This window comes from Sorex araneus, chromosome 2, assembly GCF_027595985.1.
Source record: "Sorex araneus isolate mSorAra2 chromosome 2, mSorAra2.pri, whole genome shotgun sequence".
In the NCBI taxonomy this organism is placed as follows: domain Eukaryota; kingdom Metazoa; phylum Chordata; class Mammalia; order Eulipotyphla; family Soricidae; genus Sorex; species Sorex araneus.
The window spans coordinates 281,899,629-281,915,404 of NC_073303.1; the positions used below are offsets into that span (position 1 = coordinate 281,899,629).

At 44.2% G+C, this 15,776-nt stretch overlaps 1 protein-coding gene across 1 annotated transcript in view; it reads left to right on the forward strand.

Moving 5' to 3' along the window:
- The window catches only part of PPM1L (protein phosphatase, Mg2+/Mn2+ dependent 1L), a 238,831-nt gene that overhangs the window by 212,403 nt on the left and 10,652 nt on the right, over positions 1–15,776 (forward strand). The window contains exon 3 of the mRNA XM_004602966.2: positions 13,004–13,165. Coding sequence (XP_004603023.1) covers positions 13,004–13,165 — 162 coding nt within the window. The remainder of the gene's footprint in view (positions 1–13,003; positions 13,166–15,776) is intronic.

Consider the following 15,776-nt stretch of genomic DNA (forward strand, 5'->3'; position numbering starts at 1 on the left):
TTTTTGCTCACAACCTTTATTTAAAAAGTAAAATCCCCTTGAGATTAAGAGATAGTTCAGTGGGTAGTTCCTTTGTCTTGCATGTGGTCAACACGCATGAGGTCCTCAGCACCCCATATGGTCCCCAGAGCACTGCCAGGAGTAATTCCTGAGTGCAGAGCCAGAAGTAAGCCCTGAGCATCACCAGGTGTGACCCCGAAAGCCTAATAATAATAATAATAATAATAATAAAGCAGTGTGGTGCTCGTATTGCTTGTACGTATAATCTGCTGAGAACAAATATAGAAATGAGATTACTTACTGAAAAATTTTCAAAGAGCATGAAGATAAGAAAAAAATATAGTCAGTGCATCTCCGACTTATGTGGAAGAATTTAAAAAACTATGAAAAAATCTATTCACTATTAAAAGATACTAGACTTAGAAATCAGATTGCATTTTTATAATTATAAATTAACTTCAGTACTATGCTATCATTTGAACTAAATGTCAGCAGTAGTTATGAGAAGTATGTTAATTAGCATCACAAAATCCTGTTTGCTTATATATATATGTACATATATATATAATAGTCATGCCAAACAGTGTAAATGGAAATTTCTGCCATAAAGATTCAGCTATAATTTTCTAAGACTTCCCCAGTGCATATGATCATTTTAATAGGAAGTTACATGTCCATACCTAACTGAAAAAGAAAGATTAGAAAGATACACAGACCACACTCAGGTGTAAAATAAGCATTTCTTAGTAGTTGAAGAACATTTCAACTTTAAAATGGTGTATAGGAACATCAGATGACATATGTGTATTTTATTCTGGTAAAGTATGAAAATTAAATGAATCCTCCATAGATTTGAATAAAGTAGAATTATGGCCTGCCCCCTCGTTGATTTTTATATTTAGCTTGGCAAGATCTTTCTAGCCCTTGAGCATAGGTTTTTACTTTTTGGGGTTTTTTTTGTTTTTTTGTTTTGTTTTGTTTTTTGCTTTTTGGGTCACACCTGGCGATGCACAGGGGTTACTCCTGGCTTTGCACTCAGGAATCACTCCTGGCGGTGCTCAGGGGACCATATGGGATGCTGGGAATCGAACCTGGGTCGGCCGCGTTCAAGGCAAACGCCCTACCAGCTGTGCTATCGCTCCAGCCCAGGTTTTTACTTTTTGAAGTCAGTTTATTAGTATGCATTTGAAGGGGAAGAGCCCAAGTTTACCTAAATCTAGAATGAAACTCCCCAGGACTAGACTTTTAAATAATAGACTCCATTATCAGATGACTGTCTCACATTTAGCCAGTGTCAAACTCAGTCAGTGGTTGATATTTTGACCTATGTAGAAACCTAAGATAGGAGAAGAAAATTCTTATATTTATAATAACCCTGTTTCTTACAAATACAGTGAATGGTCATCATATGGTAGCCTGCATAACTTTGACCCTCAGTGAAAGTGAGTGTCTTTCCACATAGTGTAAAGTAAAGTGTCTCTACACATAGATTTTTTTTTTCTGGTCACTTTCCGTTCAAGATTCTCATAAAATAGCCCTCAATCTCTTTACTAAGCTATTACAGGGGAGCTTTTGGTTTCTGGCATGATTTGCTCACTGATTTGTTCAATGCTATTCATTTAAGAGCCTCCAGCTCATTTAGATTGTGTCACCTGATTGTCTCAGCCTGGCTACACATGCAGCTTGAGAGGATTTAGCACACAGGGTACAAGGACTGGGGCAGTCAGTGGGAGAATAACGAAAAGAGCTTGCTCTCCAGTTCGGCAGACAACAGATGTCTCTTCCCTGGCGTTAATTATTTCAAGGAAGACTGGTGAACAAGCTCTAAGCAGCTCAGACTTGCGCAGACTTAAAGATTTGCTGACAGGGGCAAGGGGACAGGAGATGCATCTGAGCAGCCTGCACTTCATCTGCTCTACAGCACGGCCTTGGCTGAGAGAGGCAGTGTGATAAGATCAGACCCCTGCTGTGATCTTCCCATTCTCTGGGATTCTTTCATTAATGGCTGGCTCCACCTGCTTTTTCCAATATTTGTAAGCAGTATAATTTCTGTCAGTTATCAAGCCCTGTCACTGTGACTCTGAAATTGTGCTACTGAGCTGCCCTTTATTGTTGGCCCTTTTCAAGATAAACTTCTCATCCTCGAAATGTGTTGATTTTCCTCTGCTCTGTATAATAAATCGTCCTTAGGCTACTGGAACACCTCCCCAATCGCACCGCCCCTCTTGTGTCTTGTTACCCTCCCTATGCATGGTCATTCCTTATATACTCACCGCCAATTTCTCTCTCTTTCTTAAAGAAAAATAGCAGTTTCTGTTTCAGCGTAATTAGAAGAGACTTTAATGTAAGGAGAATCACTATGAGCATGTGGCCTTGTCTGGAGCAAGTCCCCTGTGTGTCATAAAGCAAGACTCCAAAGACAGGAATCCCAGCTAGCTTTCTTCACTCTGCCCAGCCTCCAACTCGCAAGAAAACGAGAAATTGTTATTTTACTCATCATCATCATTATCATCCCGTTGATCATCAGATTTCTCGAGCACTCTCAGTAATGTCTCCATTCATCCTAGCCCTGAGATTTTAGCAGCCTCTCTTTACTCGTCCTTTCCAATGGTGCCGCATAGGAGGCTCTTTCAGGGTCAGGGGAATGAGACCCAGCATTGTTACTGGTTTTGGCATGTGAATACGCCATGGGGAGTTTGCGAGGCTCTCCCATGAGGGCAGGAAACTCTCGGTAGCTTGCCAAGTTCTCCTAGATAGAGAACTAGACTATAAAATGCTTCCGGGAGCTTGGTTTTATAGTCTCTGAATGTTGGTCGTTGGTGGGATTACATGGCGCCAGGGGCAGTCCCTGGGTGTGATCGCCTAGTTACTGGAAAATGGGGAATCTGGGTAGAAGAGGCCCAGTCCCAGGCTTGGAGGTCTGAACCCCAGGTCACACACACCTGGGTTCCTCTGCCGGTTCCTTCATGCATGAGGCTCGTCCGAATGTGTGGAGAGGGGCCTTGAGCATGGCTTTAGCTAGGCTCTGGAGGTCTTCTGCTGCGAAAGCTCTGCTCGGGGCAGGGAGGGAAACTGAAGCCCACCCCCTCCGAGGGGCCTGGGGGAAGATAGCCAAGCATGGGGGCAAGGGACTCTGCAGTTATTTTACTCACAGAAAAAAAAATTGAAATAATATGAGTTTTCGTAACCCTGTTACTATCTTTAATCATCTGTATTTACATGATTTACATACTATAATTACAGAACACAGTCAGAGGGAAAGTGAAGTCAGTCCGAGGGAGAGAAACAGACTCAGAATGATCTCTTATGTGGAATAGAAAGAACCCTCAGAGAGGAATATCAAATGCCCAGTGGCAATAGACACAGAGCAGAGAACTGGTCTTCAGTAGGAAGCTTACCACTGGAGCAGGGGTGGGCTGCGGGCAGAAGTTAGGGAAGGGACACTAGGACAGGGCAGGAGGGGAACTGTGCCTGCCACAGAGGCAGACTGGGGCGTGGGAGGGAAACAGATCACATAGGTGGAGGATAGTGGACACTGACAAAGGGATTGGTGCTGGAACAATATACACCTGAAACTCATAAATATCTTTGTAACTTTGTGGTTCATGATGATTCCATCAGAAAGAAGAGGAGGCTGGAGTGATAGCACAGCAGGTAGGGCATTTGCCTTGCATGCGGCTGACCAGGTTTGATTCCCAGCATCCCATATGGTCCCCTGAGCACGGCCAGGAGTAATTCCTGAGTGCATGAGCCAGGAGTAACCCCTATGCAACGCCAGGTGTGACCCAAAAACCAAAAAAAAAAAAATGGAAATAAAGAAATAAAGAAGGGAGGGATGGAGGGAATGAAAGGAGAGGAGAGGCAGGGAGCGTAAAGGAGGAGAGGTGAGAGGAGGGGAGGAGAAAGGAGGAAAGGACTGGAGAGAAGTGAGGCGAGAGGAGGGAAGGGGAAGGGGGCAAGAAGAATCAGTTGAGTAGATCGGGGGTGACTCAGAAGGCTGAGCACAGCTTTGCATGCAAGAGGTCCAAGGTCATGCCTTGCACTGCACGAGCCCCTGAGCACCCTTAGGAGAACCCTCTAGCACAGAGCCAGGGGCAGCCCCCAAGCCCAGATGTAGACACCCCCTCCAAAGAGAAAAAAGTTGACCTAGAGTTACCTTTTGTTTGACGTACAACTGGTTCTTAAAATAAAAGTCCCCAACATTTAAAACTCAGGAGTCACATAAAAACTACTTCCCTTGGAAACTCTGAAGAATTTCTCAGCGTGAACCTGACATCACCACCCGTGTTCCTGTGCATCAGCATCCTCGTAACTGAAGGACTCTGCCCTTCTCACACTTATTCTCCAGTTTCCATGGGCCCTCTTTTCCTGTTGTACACCAAACACTGAGCCCTGATGTCAGCTGTCTGTTTCTGAGAGTAAAAATATATTTTATCAATATTTATCAAAAATGGGGGGAAAGTTAAAACTTTCCATGAGACCATGAGATTTTGTTTTCGTTTTGGGTCACACCCAATGGTGCACAGGGGTTACTCCTGGCTCTGCACTCAGGAATTATTCCTGGCAGTGCTGGGGGACCATATGGGATGCTGGGAATCGAACCGGGGTAGGCTGCGTGCAAGGCAAACGCCCTACCCGCTGTGCTATCGCTCCAGCCCCGACCATGAGATTTTTTTCTCTTATACCTTGCCCACTTTTTTTTTCTTTTTTGGGTCATACCCAGTGATGCTCAGGGGTTACTCCTGGCTCATGCACTCAGGAATTACTCCTGGTGGTGCTGGGGGGACCATATGGGATACTGGGAATCGAACCCGGGTTGGCCATGTGCAAAGCAAATGCCCTACCCGTTGTGCTATCACTCCAGCCCCAACATTGCCCACTTTTATAGAGACATGAGAATTTGCCGTTTCAATTCAAAACTAACAAAATATATAAACTGAAATGGTCTAGAGATCAAATAATCCTTATCAGCTGTGGGGTTTTTTTCCTATTCGAAAGGTTTGGATGCCTTCTGATTGGTCATTATAGAGAATTATCTTTTAAACACACTTTAATGTTTAACACAGAATCAAAGTAATATTAAAGGAAATTTATATCATATTGATCTTTTTTTTTCTGGTTTACAAACTTTCCTATAATATATATTCTGGAAAAGGGAGTGAGTTGATGAGGACTGTTCAGAACACGAAAATGTAAAAGCTGATTACTTAAACCATTTCTCCTGGTGTGAGGATGAATTTCTTAGAGCAAGAGAATACGGTTGTTTTTACAGGTGGAGTCAGACTGGGTGTGGCATGGGCACATCCTTTTCTATGAGACCTAGTGCTCCTATCTATAGTATGAAGGCAGTTGTGACTGTTACTAGTGTCATAGGGTAGTGCAGCATAAGTTACTGACTATAAATAAAGTGTTTACCAGTTTACCAATTTCTAATGTTTATCAAGTGGGATTTATCATTATTATAATAATTGGAGTGGTAACTCTGGATGAATAGTTTTAGTCATCTAATACATATTGTCTGATGATAATCATACATAAGATACTTGATGTCAAGTCTCATTTTCTGTATCTGCTTAATGGAAGGAGTAATTCTTACCCCTTCTTCATGCTAAGGTGTAAAGAGATCAATTTCCTGAACTGCTGTCAGCATTAATAGTATTGAAAATTGGTTATTTTGTTGATGTCATTGAGAGTTTTTTTAAAGCGGTTATAACTAGGATTCTGAAAGATACTGAGATATTCCACATTACTTGATTAAAGTTTTCTCAATCTCTACTCATCAACTAGAGAAATAACTTGCATTTGTTTTCACTGAGGAAAATAAGAATAGGACAAGACCAAGAAAAAATGCCTTTTGTGTAACATACACAGTGAGGTCTGAGCTAACCTGAGGTTACATGAGGTGGTTCATATAAAAACCACCATGGTGTATCTTCGAAAGGTGCCACAGCTGTATTCTCAGGCTGTAGTGGGGATGGAAATGCTGCCCTTGTCTCATTAGACCAGGAGCCTGCACTGGAGGTACAAACCATTGATAGGCCTGTGCTGGAAATTCGGCCCACTTGCTAACAATGTACCTATGAGCATGTACATGCGTGGGACACGATGTTAATCAACGTGTAATGCATCACCTACTGGTAAAATCTAGAAGGAAGTGGGATATGGGATGGTGTTAAATTGTTGTTAGTAAGTTCTGAGAAAATAATTAAGTCAAAGCTTTAATTAATTAAGCAGAACTTATCACAAAGCCACATCAGGAGAACCAAGGAAACAGTATATGATTATTTATTCATTTATTGGTTAATTAATTTATTCAGAAGTTACTGCATGCTTGTGATGTAGGCATCAGCATTCAAGTTAGGAAAACAAGCCAACAGCCTGCCCTTGTGAAGTTGGCCTCGAACAGGGGAAGATTGATACTAAATAAATCATTTAAATAATCAAATTGACACCATTGGCATTGGCATTGTGAGAGCAATAAAAGAAATGAGAAAACAAAATCTCCTGCCAGAAAAAGCTTCTCTCACAGGCGCTGCCTTGAAGATACCACACTTGGAAGATGCCACCATTTGCATTGGTCAGCCAGTATCAAGGACAGGGAAGAGTTCTGGGCAATAGGCTTGGCATGTTTGGGCAGGGCAGCCTCGAGCCTGTGTGACAGGACCCTGGACAGTTTACTTGGAGGCCAGGTCACTCAGAACCTGGCCACCTTTGTTTTTCCCCTGATGCACTAACACAGCCCCTGACAAGTGACAGCAAATGGACTAGAGTCAACCCAGTGAGAACAAAAGAGCTGGAAACACCTAAGATGCATTTTAAAGATAAGACTAACTGAACTTAATGGTAAATTCAATATCAGGAATGAGGGGAAAAAGAAAAACCAAAGATAACTCTTAGCTTGAGCAACAGAGTAGAATGTGGAGCCGTTTTCTGATTCTTGAACATTGAATAGTCCAGAACTCACTCAGACACATTGAGGTATGTATGAATTTACCTTTTTAATTTGGTTTTTTTGCTTCAAATCTGCTAAGTTATTAGGTGATATTTTCAAAATATCTCCAGCATTTGCGATTAAATTTTCTGCTAGGTTAAATTCTTTTTTTTTTTTTTTTATTTATTTATTTATTTATTTATTTTTAAATTTTTATTAGATCACCATGTGGAAAGTTACAAAGTTCTCAGGTTTATATGTCAGTAATACAATATTCAAACACCCATCCCTTCACCAGTGCCCATATTCCACCACCAGAAACCCCAGTATACCCCCCGCCCCCACCCCCTACCCCCTACTGTATAACTAATGAATTTCACTTCATTTTCTCTTTACCCTGATTACATTCCATAATTCAACACAAAACTCACTGTAGTTGACATAACTCTCTCTCTCTTTTTTTTTTTTTCTCTTTTTCCTTTTTTTTTTATTTTTCTTTTTCCCCCTCATCCCCCTGCCTGCGCCTCATAGTATGGTGTACGCCACGCCACGTCGGCCAGCGTGGGGCTTTTGCTTAGTTCACAGTCCAGAAGTGGCTGCTACATTAAAAACCTTCAATATTTTCAACAAAAACTTACTGTTATTATTTGGAGTTTCCCCCCCAAGTCAGACCTGTTCAAATGGAACCCTTTCACATTGCTGACAATTATAAATGTTAAGTCGCGCAGACGCTTCTGCGTCCGCGCGGTTTTGGATTTCCGCACAAAGTCCAGGGAAAATTCTGCCAGAAATTACATAGCCCAGCTCACAGTCCCAGTGCATTGCTGTAAGAAGTCTCTGAGTTCAAAGTCTTTAGGCGCAGAGGGTCCGATTCGCGCTCAGCAGCTCCGGGTTTATCTGGGCCGAGGGCGTGCCGGTTACGCCCCCTTCCCATGAGTTCCTGGGAGCCCCCAAAGTCAAATCCGAATACCTGTGGGTCTGGAATCAGAAGATGGCGCCTGCCACATGGTGCCGCCAGCCCGCCGCTTTCCATGCAGGAAGACAGGGTGGGGAGGAAAAAAAAATCCACCCCCAGCAGCACCGAGTTGTAGCCCAGTTTGGTGTCCCAGTGCATCGCTCTCGGGTGCCGCGCTGGATGCCCGAATGTGTTACATCTTTGGAGTCAAAGTCTTTAGGCGCAGAGGGTCCGATTCGCGCTCAGCAGCTCCGGGTTTATCTGGGCCGAGGGCGTGCCGGTTACGCCCCCATCCCATGAGTTCCTGGGAGCCCCCAAAGTCAAATCCGAATACCTGTGGGTCTGGAATCAGAAGATGGCGCCTGCCACATGGTGCCGCCAGCCCGCCGCTTTCCATGCAGGAAGACAGGGTGGGGAGGAAAAAAAAATCCACCCCCAGCAGCACCGAGTTGTAGCCCAGTTTGGTGTCCCAGTGCATCGCTCTCGGGTGCCGCGCTGGATGCCCGAATGTGTTACATCTTTGGAGTCAAAGTCTTTAGGCGCAGAGGGTCCTGCTAGGTTAAATTCTTAACATAAAAACATCCTGAGGATTAAACATTAAACATTTGGGATTAAATAATGAGACCTGATATTGTTGACAAATAGTACTTATGAAAGAATACATGTTTTTCAGCTCAAAACTGGGAGCCAGAATCTTTGTGTTGTTCTTTTCTCACATGTGGAAAGGCAAAGGTGACCTTGCCCGTTTCTCTTGCGTACAGTGTTTTCTAGAATTCTCAGCAGCAAGGTAATTGTGAAGATGATAAAATTCCATGACAAGCCACTCCAAATCCTGAGCTAAGCACCCATAATAGGAGCTTAGACAAAGCACTCTGGTTTATTTTCAGTTATACTTAGACCTGCACTTGGGATATGGACAGGAAATGGTGACATTTCAGATTGCAAACACTGTGCTCACTGCAACTCAGAGTCCACTGTCTAGAGCTCGGCCATGTTGACCAGGTTTAAAATTCTATCACTAATGTAGAAGTCCATTGAAAATACACCCCTGCTGGGGGCCAGTGCAATAGTACAATAGATAGGGTGTTTGCCTTGAATGTGGCTGACCAGGGTTCCATCCCCGGCATCCCCTGAGGTCCACTGAGCACCACCAGGAGTGATTCCTGAGTGCAGAGCTAGGAGTGACCCTTGAGCATTGCCGATGTGGCCCCAAAACCAAAACCCAGAAAAAGAAAAGGAGCTTGAGCAGTAAAGAACAAGAGCAGAGGGCGTCCAGGACAGCCCTGCTGTCCATGTCTCAAGATTAGGACTCCTTCCCTCTCCAGCATCCCTCCCCACCACAGGGCCTGACCCTCCATGTCTCCTTGCTGCTCAGTGACTGCCAGTCTCGGAAAGACACGAGTGAACTCCAAGTCAAAGAAATGGGTTTTTCTGCCTGTGTTTCTTTCCCAGAATCCCCTTATAGGGCCTGTTCCTTGTCTGTGTGCACCCACTGCCCTTGTCCGGACAGCAGACAGTACTCAAGGCATTCCCTTCTCTTCTTGTCTCCATCATTTTCTATGACTCATCCGCTCTGACTAAGTGATGTGCTCTCTATGTTTTCTGCTAATTCAGATCTTCTTTAAATCTATCTGTTCTCCCTGCTTCTAGGTATCTTCTACAATGCCACTGAAATTATCTTTTGAAATACAAATCTCATATCACAGCAGCAGGGCTGGAGAGCTAGTACAGAAGATGAGGTGCTTGCCTTGCATGCGGTTGATCTAGGTTCAATTCCTGGCACTGTATATGGTTCCCTCCTGCCCCACTAAGAATGATCCCTAAGCACAGAGTCAGGAGTAAGCCCCCAGCACCACTTGGTGTGGCCTGAAAAACAGAAACAACTGGGGGGTGGGAGCTGGAGCAATAGTACAACGAGTAGGGCATTTGCCTTGCACACGGCCAACCCGGGTTCGATTCCCAGCATCCCATATGGTCTCCCGAGCACCACCAGGAGTGATTCCTGAATGCAGAGCCAGGAGTAACCCCTGTGCATCACCAGGTGTAACCCAAAAAGAAAAGAAAAAACTGAGGGGGAGGACGTTCTTATATAGTTTAATCACATATACAGGGAAATTTCCTTTTTTTCTAACTGTAGAAATGACCTTTCTGCTTATAAAAAAAAAATCTTATATGGCAGCTAAGCTAGCAAATGGATGTAGAACTGCTATGGCTGAATGTCAGAGACCTCTGGAGTGTCAGACAAACTGGAAGTATAGACTGAGATGATAAAGAAGCAGAAGTCAGGAACAGGAAGTTTCCTTTTATGCGCCTGAGAAGGGGAAAGAACCTTATAGAGAGAGAGCTCCAAGAATCACATTGATAGATGGTCGTGAGGCCATGTAATCTTCTGGAAAGTAATGTTCTGTTTCACCTTTCAAACTCCAAGAACTTAGGAGAATTTATGCTCCTATTGTATTAGACACATTAAATAATCAGATCAAAAAAATTGATAACTTGAGGACAAAGTAAGGATTGTTGAAAATTAAAATATGGCTATCAAAAATGAAAAGTAACAATTTTTTATTATATGGATTGAACTTGCATTTATGTTTTTATTGATTGAACTTGCATTTATGTTTTTATTGATTGAACTTGCATTTAAATTTTTATTGTTAAGGTAAATGAGCTGTCATTTCCCTATATAATCTTTTATGCTTCCATGCTATTTTTCATATAGGAAATCTTGAGTTTCACATGTTTCCATTTCTAATGGGATTTTGAATCGAATTTTAATACCTGCTCGTGCTAACTATTCTCCCTACTCTTGATGTCAACTTGTATTTCTTCTTTATGTCTATTTAAGAGCCCAGTTCCTTCTTGTTCTATGAAGACTAAAGATCTGTTTGGATGAATTTTCTATTCTATCATACCACAGGACCTTGCTGAGGAAGAAGGTAGTAGCAAAGACAAGCTGATGAATACTTGTACTCAGTAAAGGCATATTCAATTTAAGGCATTTGCTTGGGTTGTGCATTTGCCTACTCTGTCAGAGGGAAGGAAGAGGGAGGAAAGAAATCAGTCAGACAGAGGGCACTGAGCAGTTAATGAGGGCAGTTCCAACTGGGTTGGACTGTTAAACTCTATTTAACCCATTTTAATTCCAAAAACAATCTGAGGAGCCTTATTATTGTAATGGTAAAGTCTCTTGCCCCCACACCTGGCTGTCTTCACTGGGGCCCCTTGGAGGAGGGTGGGTTGAGTTTCCCTCCCCACCCTGAGAGAGCCCTAGCAGCCAAAGACCTCCGGAACCCAGCCACAGCCATGCTCAAGGCCACTCTCCACATGCTCGCATGAGTCTCATGAATGAAGGAACCGGCAGAAGAACCCAAGTGTGTGTGACCTGGGGCTGAGATCTCCAAGCCTGCTTGGATCAGGACTGAGCCTTCTCCACCCAGATCCCCTATTTTCCAGTAACTTGGTAGTCACACCCACAAACTGCCCCCGGTGCCATGCAATCCCATCAACAGCCAAGATCCAGAAACTTAAAAAACAAAGCTCCCTGAAGCATGCAGCCGCATTTATGGCCAGCGACCTCTTATAGCCTAGTTCTCCCTCTTGGAGAACCTGGCAAGCTACCGAGAGTATCCTGCCGGCACAGCAGAGCCTGGCAAGCTCCCCGTGGTGTATTCGATATGCCAAAAACAGTAACAATGATGGGTCTCATTCTCCTGACCCTGAAAGAGCCTCCAATGCAGCACTGTTGGGAAGGATGAGTAAAGAGAGGTTGATAAAATCTCAGGGATAGAACGAATGGAGACGTTACTGGTCCCCACTCAAGCAAATTGATGAGCAACAGAATGACAGTGATACAGTGATTTTATTGTAACCAACAGTGCTGGGGTGGGGGGAAGCACCTTCCAGGTACTTCCCTTCATACTCTGACCTTTACCATCTGTGGTTCTGCTACTGGGGTCTCATTTCTGCCATCACTGTAGGTTTTTCTGCTTCTACCTTATAGTCTTCCCCCATCACACCTTTGACCTGTTTCTGGCCTTTGCTGTCAGATTCTGTATAGGCAGCATGGCTGCCTATAGCTTTGTTGATCTTACTGGCTCTTCCAGACTCTTCACCTGAGAGATCCACCCAACTCCCACCCCCCATCTTCAACTCGAACATCACAGAAACAGTGTTGAGGAGAAAGAGAAAATTTATATCAATTGTCTGTACCTTCAAACTGGTTTTTATTTTTTCCTAGTCCTTTTAAATGTATTAAGTGTTAAGGGGGCGGGGCGGGGGGCTTTCTGCCCAGATGTGACCCTGAGCTGCCACATACGAATGGCTCCTCCATTACTGATGAACGCCCATCATCCTGGAGGCCAACAAACTACTTTCGGCACCCAGAAGCTTCTTGCAGAAATGCCTCTAGACTGTGAACTAAGCTATGGCTCCATGCCACCCCGGGAGGGGAAAGGGTTTTCTCTCTCGGCCTTTCCTTTTCCTGGCGGCTTCTGGGAGAAATTTCTCTGGACTTAATTACTAAAATACCAGAAATTTGCATGACCTCCTGTGCTCTTAATTCTCAGCAATGGAAAACAAATTATCAAATGATGTCTTTTCGACAGGTCTGATTGTTGGGGGGGGGGGGGAGTTCCAAATAATAATAGTGAGTTTTCTGTTGAAATATTGAATGTAATCAAAGTAAAGAGAGATTAAAGTGAAAATCAGCCACACAGGCGGGGGCGGGGGGAGGGGATGGGAGGTATACTGGGGTTCTTGGTGGTGGAACATGGGCACTGGGGAAGGGATGGGTGTTTGATAATTGTATGGCTGAGACTTACGCCCGAAAGCTTTGTAACTTTTCACATGGTGATTCAATAAAAAAAATTTTTTTCAAAAAGAGTAAGGGGGAGAGAATTACTTGGGAGAATGATGCTGTTATTCTAGCTTATTTCAGTGACAACCTAATATGGTTGAGCCTTATCAGAATTGGTCAGTGTTGTTGAAGTGAACAGCCATCCAGGGTGGCTGGAATCAAATTCTCTCCAGCTTTAACGATTAAAAAGTTCAATAATCGTGAGAGTTGAACCTCTATGCCTCGCTGACCTTCTCCATCGCCTGCTCCCTCTGTTTTTCAGGTACAACGTGTTTGATCGCCCTTCTCTCAGACAAAGACCTGACCGTGGCCAATGTGGGCGACTCTCGGGGAGTCCTATGTGACAAGGATGGGAACGCCATTCCTTTATCTCATGATCACAAGCCTTACCAACTGAAGGAAAGAAAGCGGATAAAGAAAGCTGGTGAGCTTGAAAATGCCTTAGAGAACTCCCAGCCTTCTTGTTAAAGGGACTGTGGTTCACTTGGCTGCCCCTGGTAGATAAGGCTGCCACAGCGGGAGCAGTGCATTTCCTGTCTCATTGCCTCTCAAATAAATGTCCACTTAAATGTGACCTTCTTCGTGGCCAAGGACTCCAAAAGGGCCAAAATCGTTATTTTCTGTTATGAAGGCCAATAAGATCTGTGAGCCGCTGCTTTCTGCCTCATTCTCACCTCTTGCCTTGCTTTTTCCCTCAGAGCTACAGCAAATAGCTATTCCCCAAATGAACCTTATTTGTCACATCCTTGTGCCTGTGCAAGGGGTGTCCCCACTCTCCAATGATTAACAGTTACTTGTCATTTAATGACTGTCCTTTTGGAAGATTTTCCTCTCTCACTGTGCCCAGACTAGGTGCGCCTTTAGTCTTTCCTCGGCCACCTATGTGGACCCCTTGGGTGACCTTTCACAGTGTATAGGCATACCTGACCCTCGACTTGTCTTGTCTTCCTAGCTCCAAGCTCTTGGTGACAAGAACTTGCACCTGTTCCTTCATAGCACAGTGCTGAGGTTAAGTAAATATTTCAGGGGGTGATGGAGTATTTTTTTTTCATTAGTTAAAAACATCTGGGGGTCAGGGGTCCAAAATGACATTCCGAAATTGGGATGGAGTGGGGTAATGCAGTTGACAGACATTAACAGTAAAATAAATGAGTACAAACAAGCAGACTAGCATATGTCAAGATAATGACTGCTATGAGGGAGACATAAAGCAGGGTACAGTTTTTTTTTTTAATTAATAGTTTATTTTTAATTAGTGAGTCAACGTGAGGGTACAGTTACAGATTTATACATTTTGTGCTCATGTTTCTCCCTTACAAAGTTTGATAACCCATCCCTTCACCAGTGCCCATTCTCCACCACCAGTAAACCCAACATCCCTCCCCCCCTCCCCAGTCCCGTCTCCCCCCACCCCACACTGCCACTATGGCAGGGTATTCCCTTTTGTTCTCTCTCTCTCTCTGATTAGGTGTTGTGGTTTGCAATAAAGGTGTTGAGTGGCCATTGTGTTCAGTCTCTAGTCTATATTTGGCCCGCATCATCTTTCCCCCACATGACCAACAACCACATTTTACTTGCTGTTCCCTTCTCTGAGTTGCCCAGAATGAGAGAACAGCCTCCAAGCCATGGTGACAACCTCCTGGTACTTATATCTACTATTCTTGGGTGTTCGTCTTATAGTCTATTATTCTATATTCCACAGATGAGTGCAATCTTTCTATGTCTGTCTCTCTCTTTCAAAGCAGGGTACAGTTTTAAGTGAGGTGCAGTTTGTGTGAGCCTTACCAAGGTGTTGCTGCAACAAAGGCTGGAAGGAAAATAAATCACCAGTCGATGATTCCATTTTCATAATTCAGCTTGCAGGCATTCTTTTCTGCTCACAACTGCAGTACGTTGGCTCTGCATGCCCTGCAAAGTAGCAGGTCCAGCTCCTGAAGCGGGACTGCCTGGCCCCTGGGTCTCTGGCCAAAAGGGCCTCTGCCGCCTGCTGTGACCGGCAGGCCAGCTCTGCCTCTACAAGTCAGCTTCTTCCCAGGACCTAATCAGCATTAGAGTTTTCACAGTAGGAAGCTGTACCATTAAATCAAAACCGGTTGAATATTTTTACAGCCTCCTGCTTCACTGCCTGCCTGAGATGCAGAATAATTTTTAATGAAAGCTTTGCTCGGGTTTTCTGTCGATGGGTTGGAACGGTGATGTTTCAGGAGCACCTATCAAGTGCCGTTGAGCTGCAGGAGGTTTGCTGGCTCCCGGCTCGCCAAGTCACCCTCTCCCCGTGCCTCTGCCCTCTGGGGGCCCTGAGCTGAAGATAAGCTTAGCTCACTCTGGTGAAAGCACAGGCATACAGAATGTACATACACCATGCATGAAAGTGACACCCTCGAACCCAGCACTCCCTTCTAAAATGTCACTGCCACTTTATCCTCACCTCTCTTCCCTGTCATACTCACCACTCAACTTCATTTCCGGGAAGGTTAATCTAGCTTGCTCTTATCACAGCGGTATTATAACAAGACCTTGGAAACAGGGATGGGTCGGCCAGTAATATAGCCCAGAGGGTAGAGAACATGGGTTGGACAAGACCCTGCTGTCACTTCCCAGCTGCTCAGCCCCTGAGCACAACTAGTAGTCCCATAACAATTATGAATTTTTAAAACCCAGTGGTTGATTTTGCGTGTATTTTCTCTGACCTTGCCCTTCTGTTCATATTTCCCTATCCTGCCTAGCGTGAAATGCACTACAAGCAGCCTGGGTCAGACACACGCAGGGCTTTCTGACTTGTTCTGTGGACTGTTTTACAGCAGCGCTGGTAGCTGCCGTTGCTGTGCGTGCACTTTGTGCTCAGAGCCAGACCTGCTTTTCCTTTCTTTCTTTTTTTTTTTTCTTCCTAACTCCCTTATGAGGTCAGTAATTTTATCTTCGTTTTACATATGAGGACATGGAGTCTCAAAGATGCCTGTGTACCCAAGGACAAATGCTCAAACCAGAATTGAGACCCAGGACAGTCTCACACGAAAACCCACACCCAAACTCCT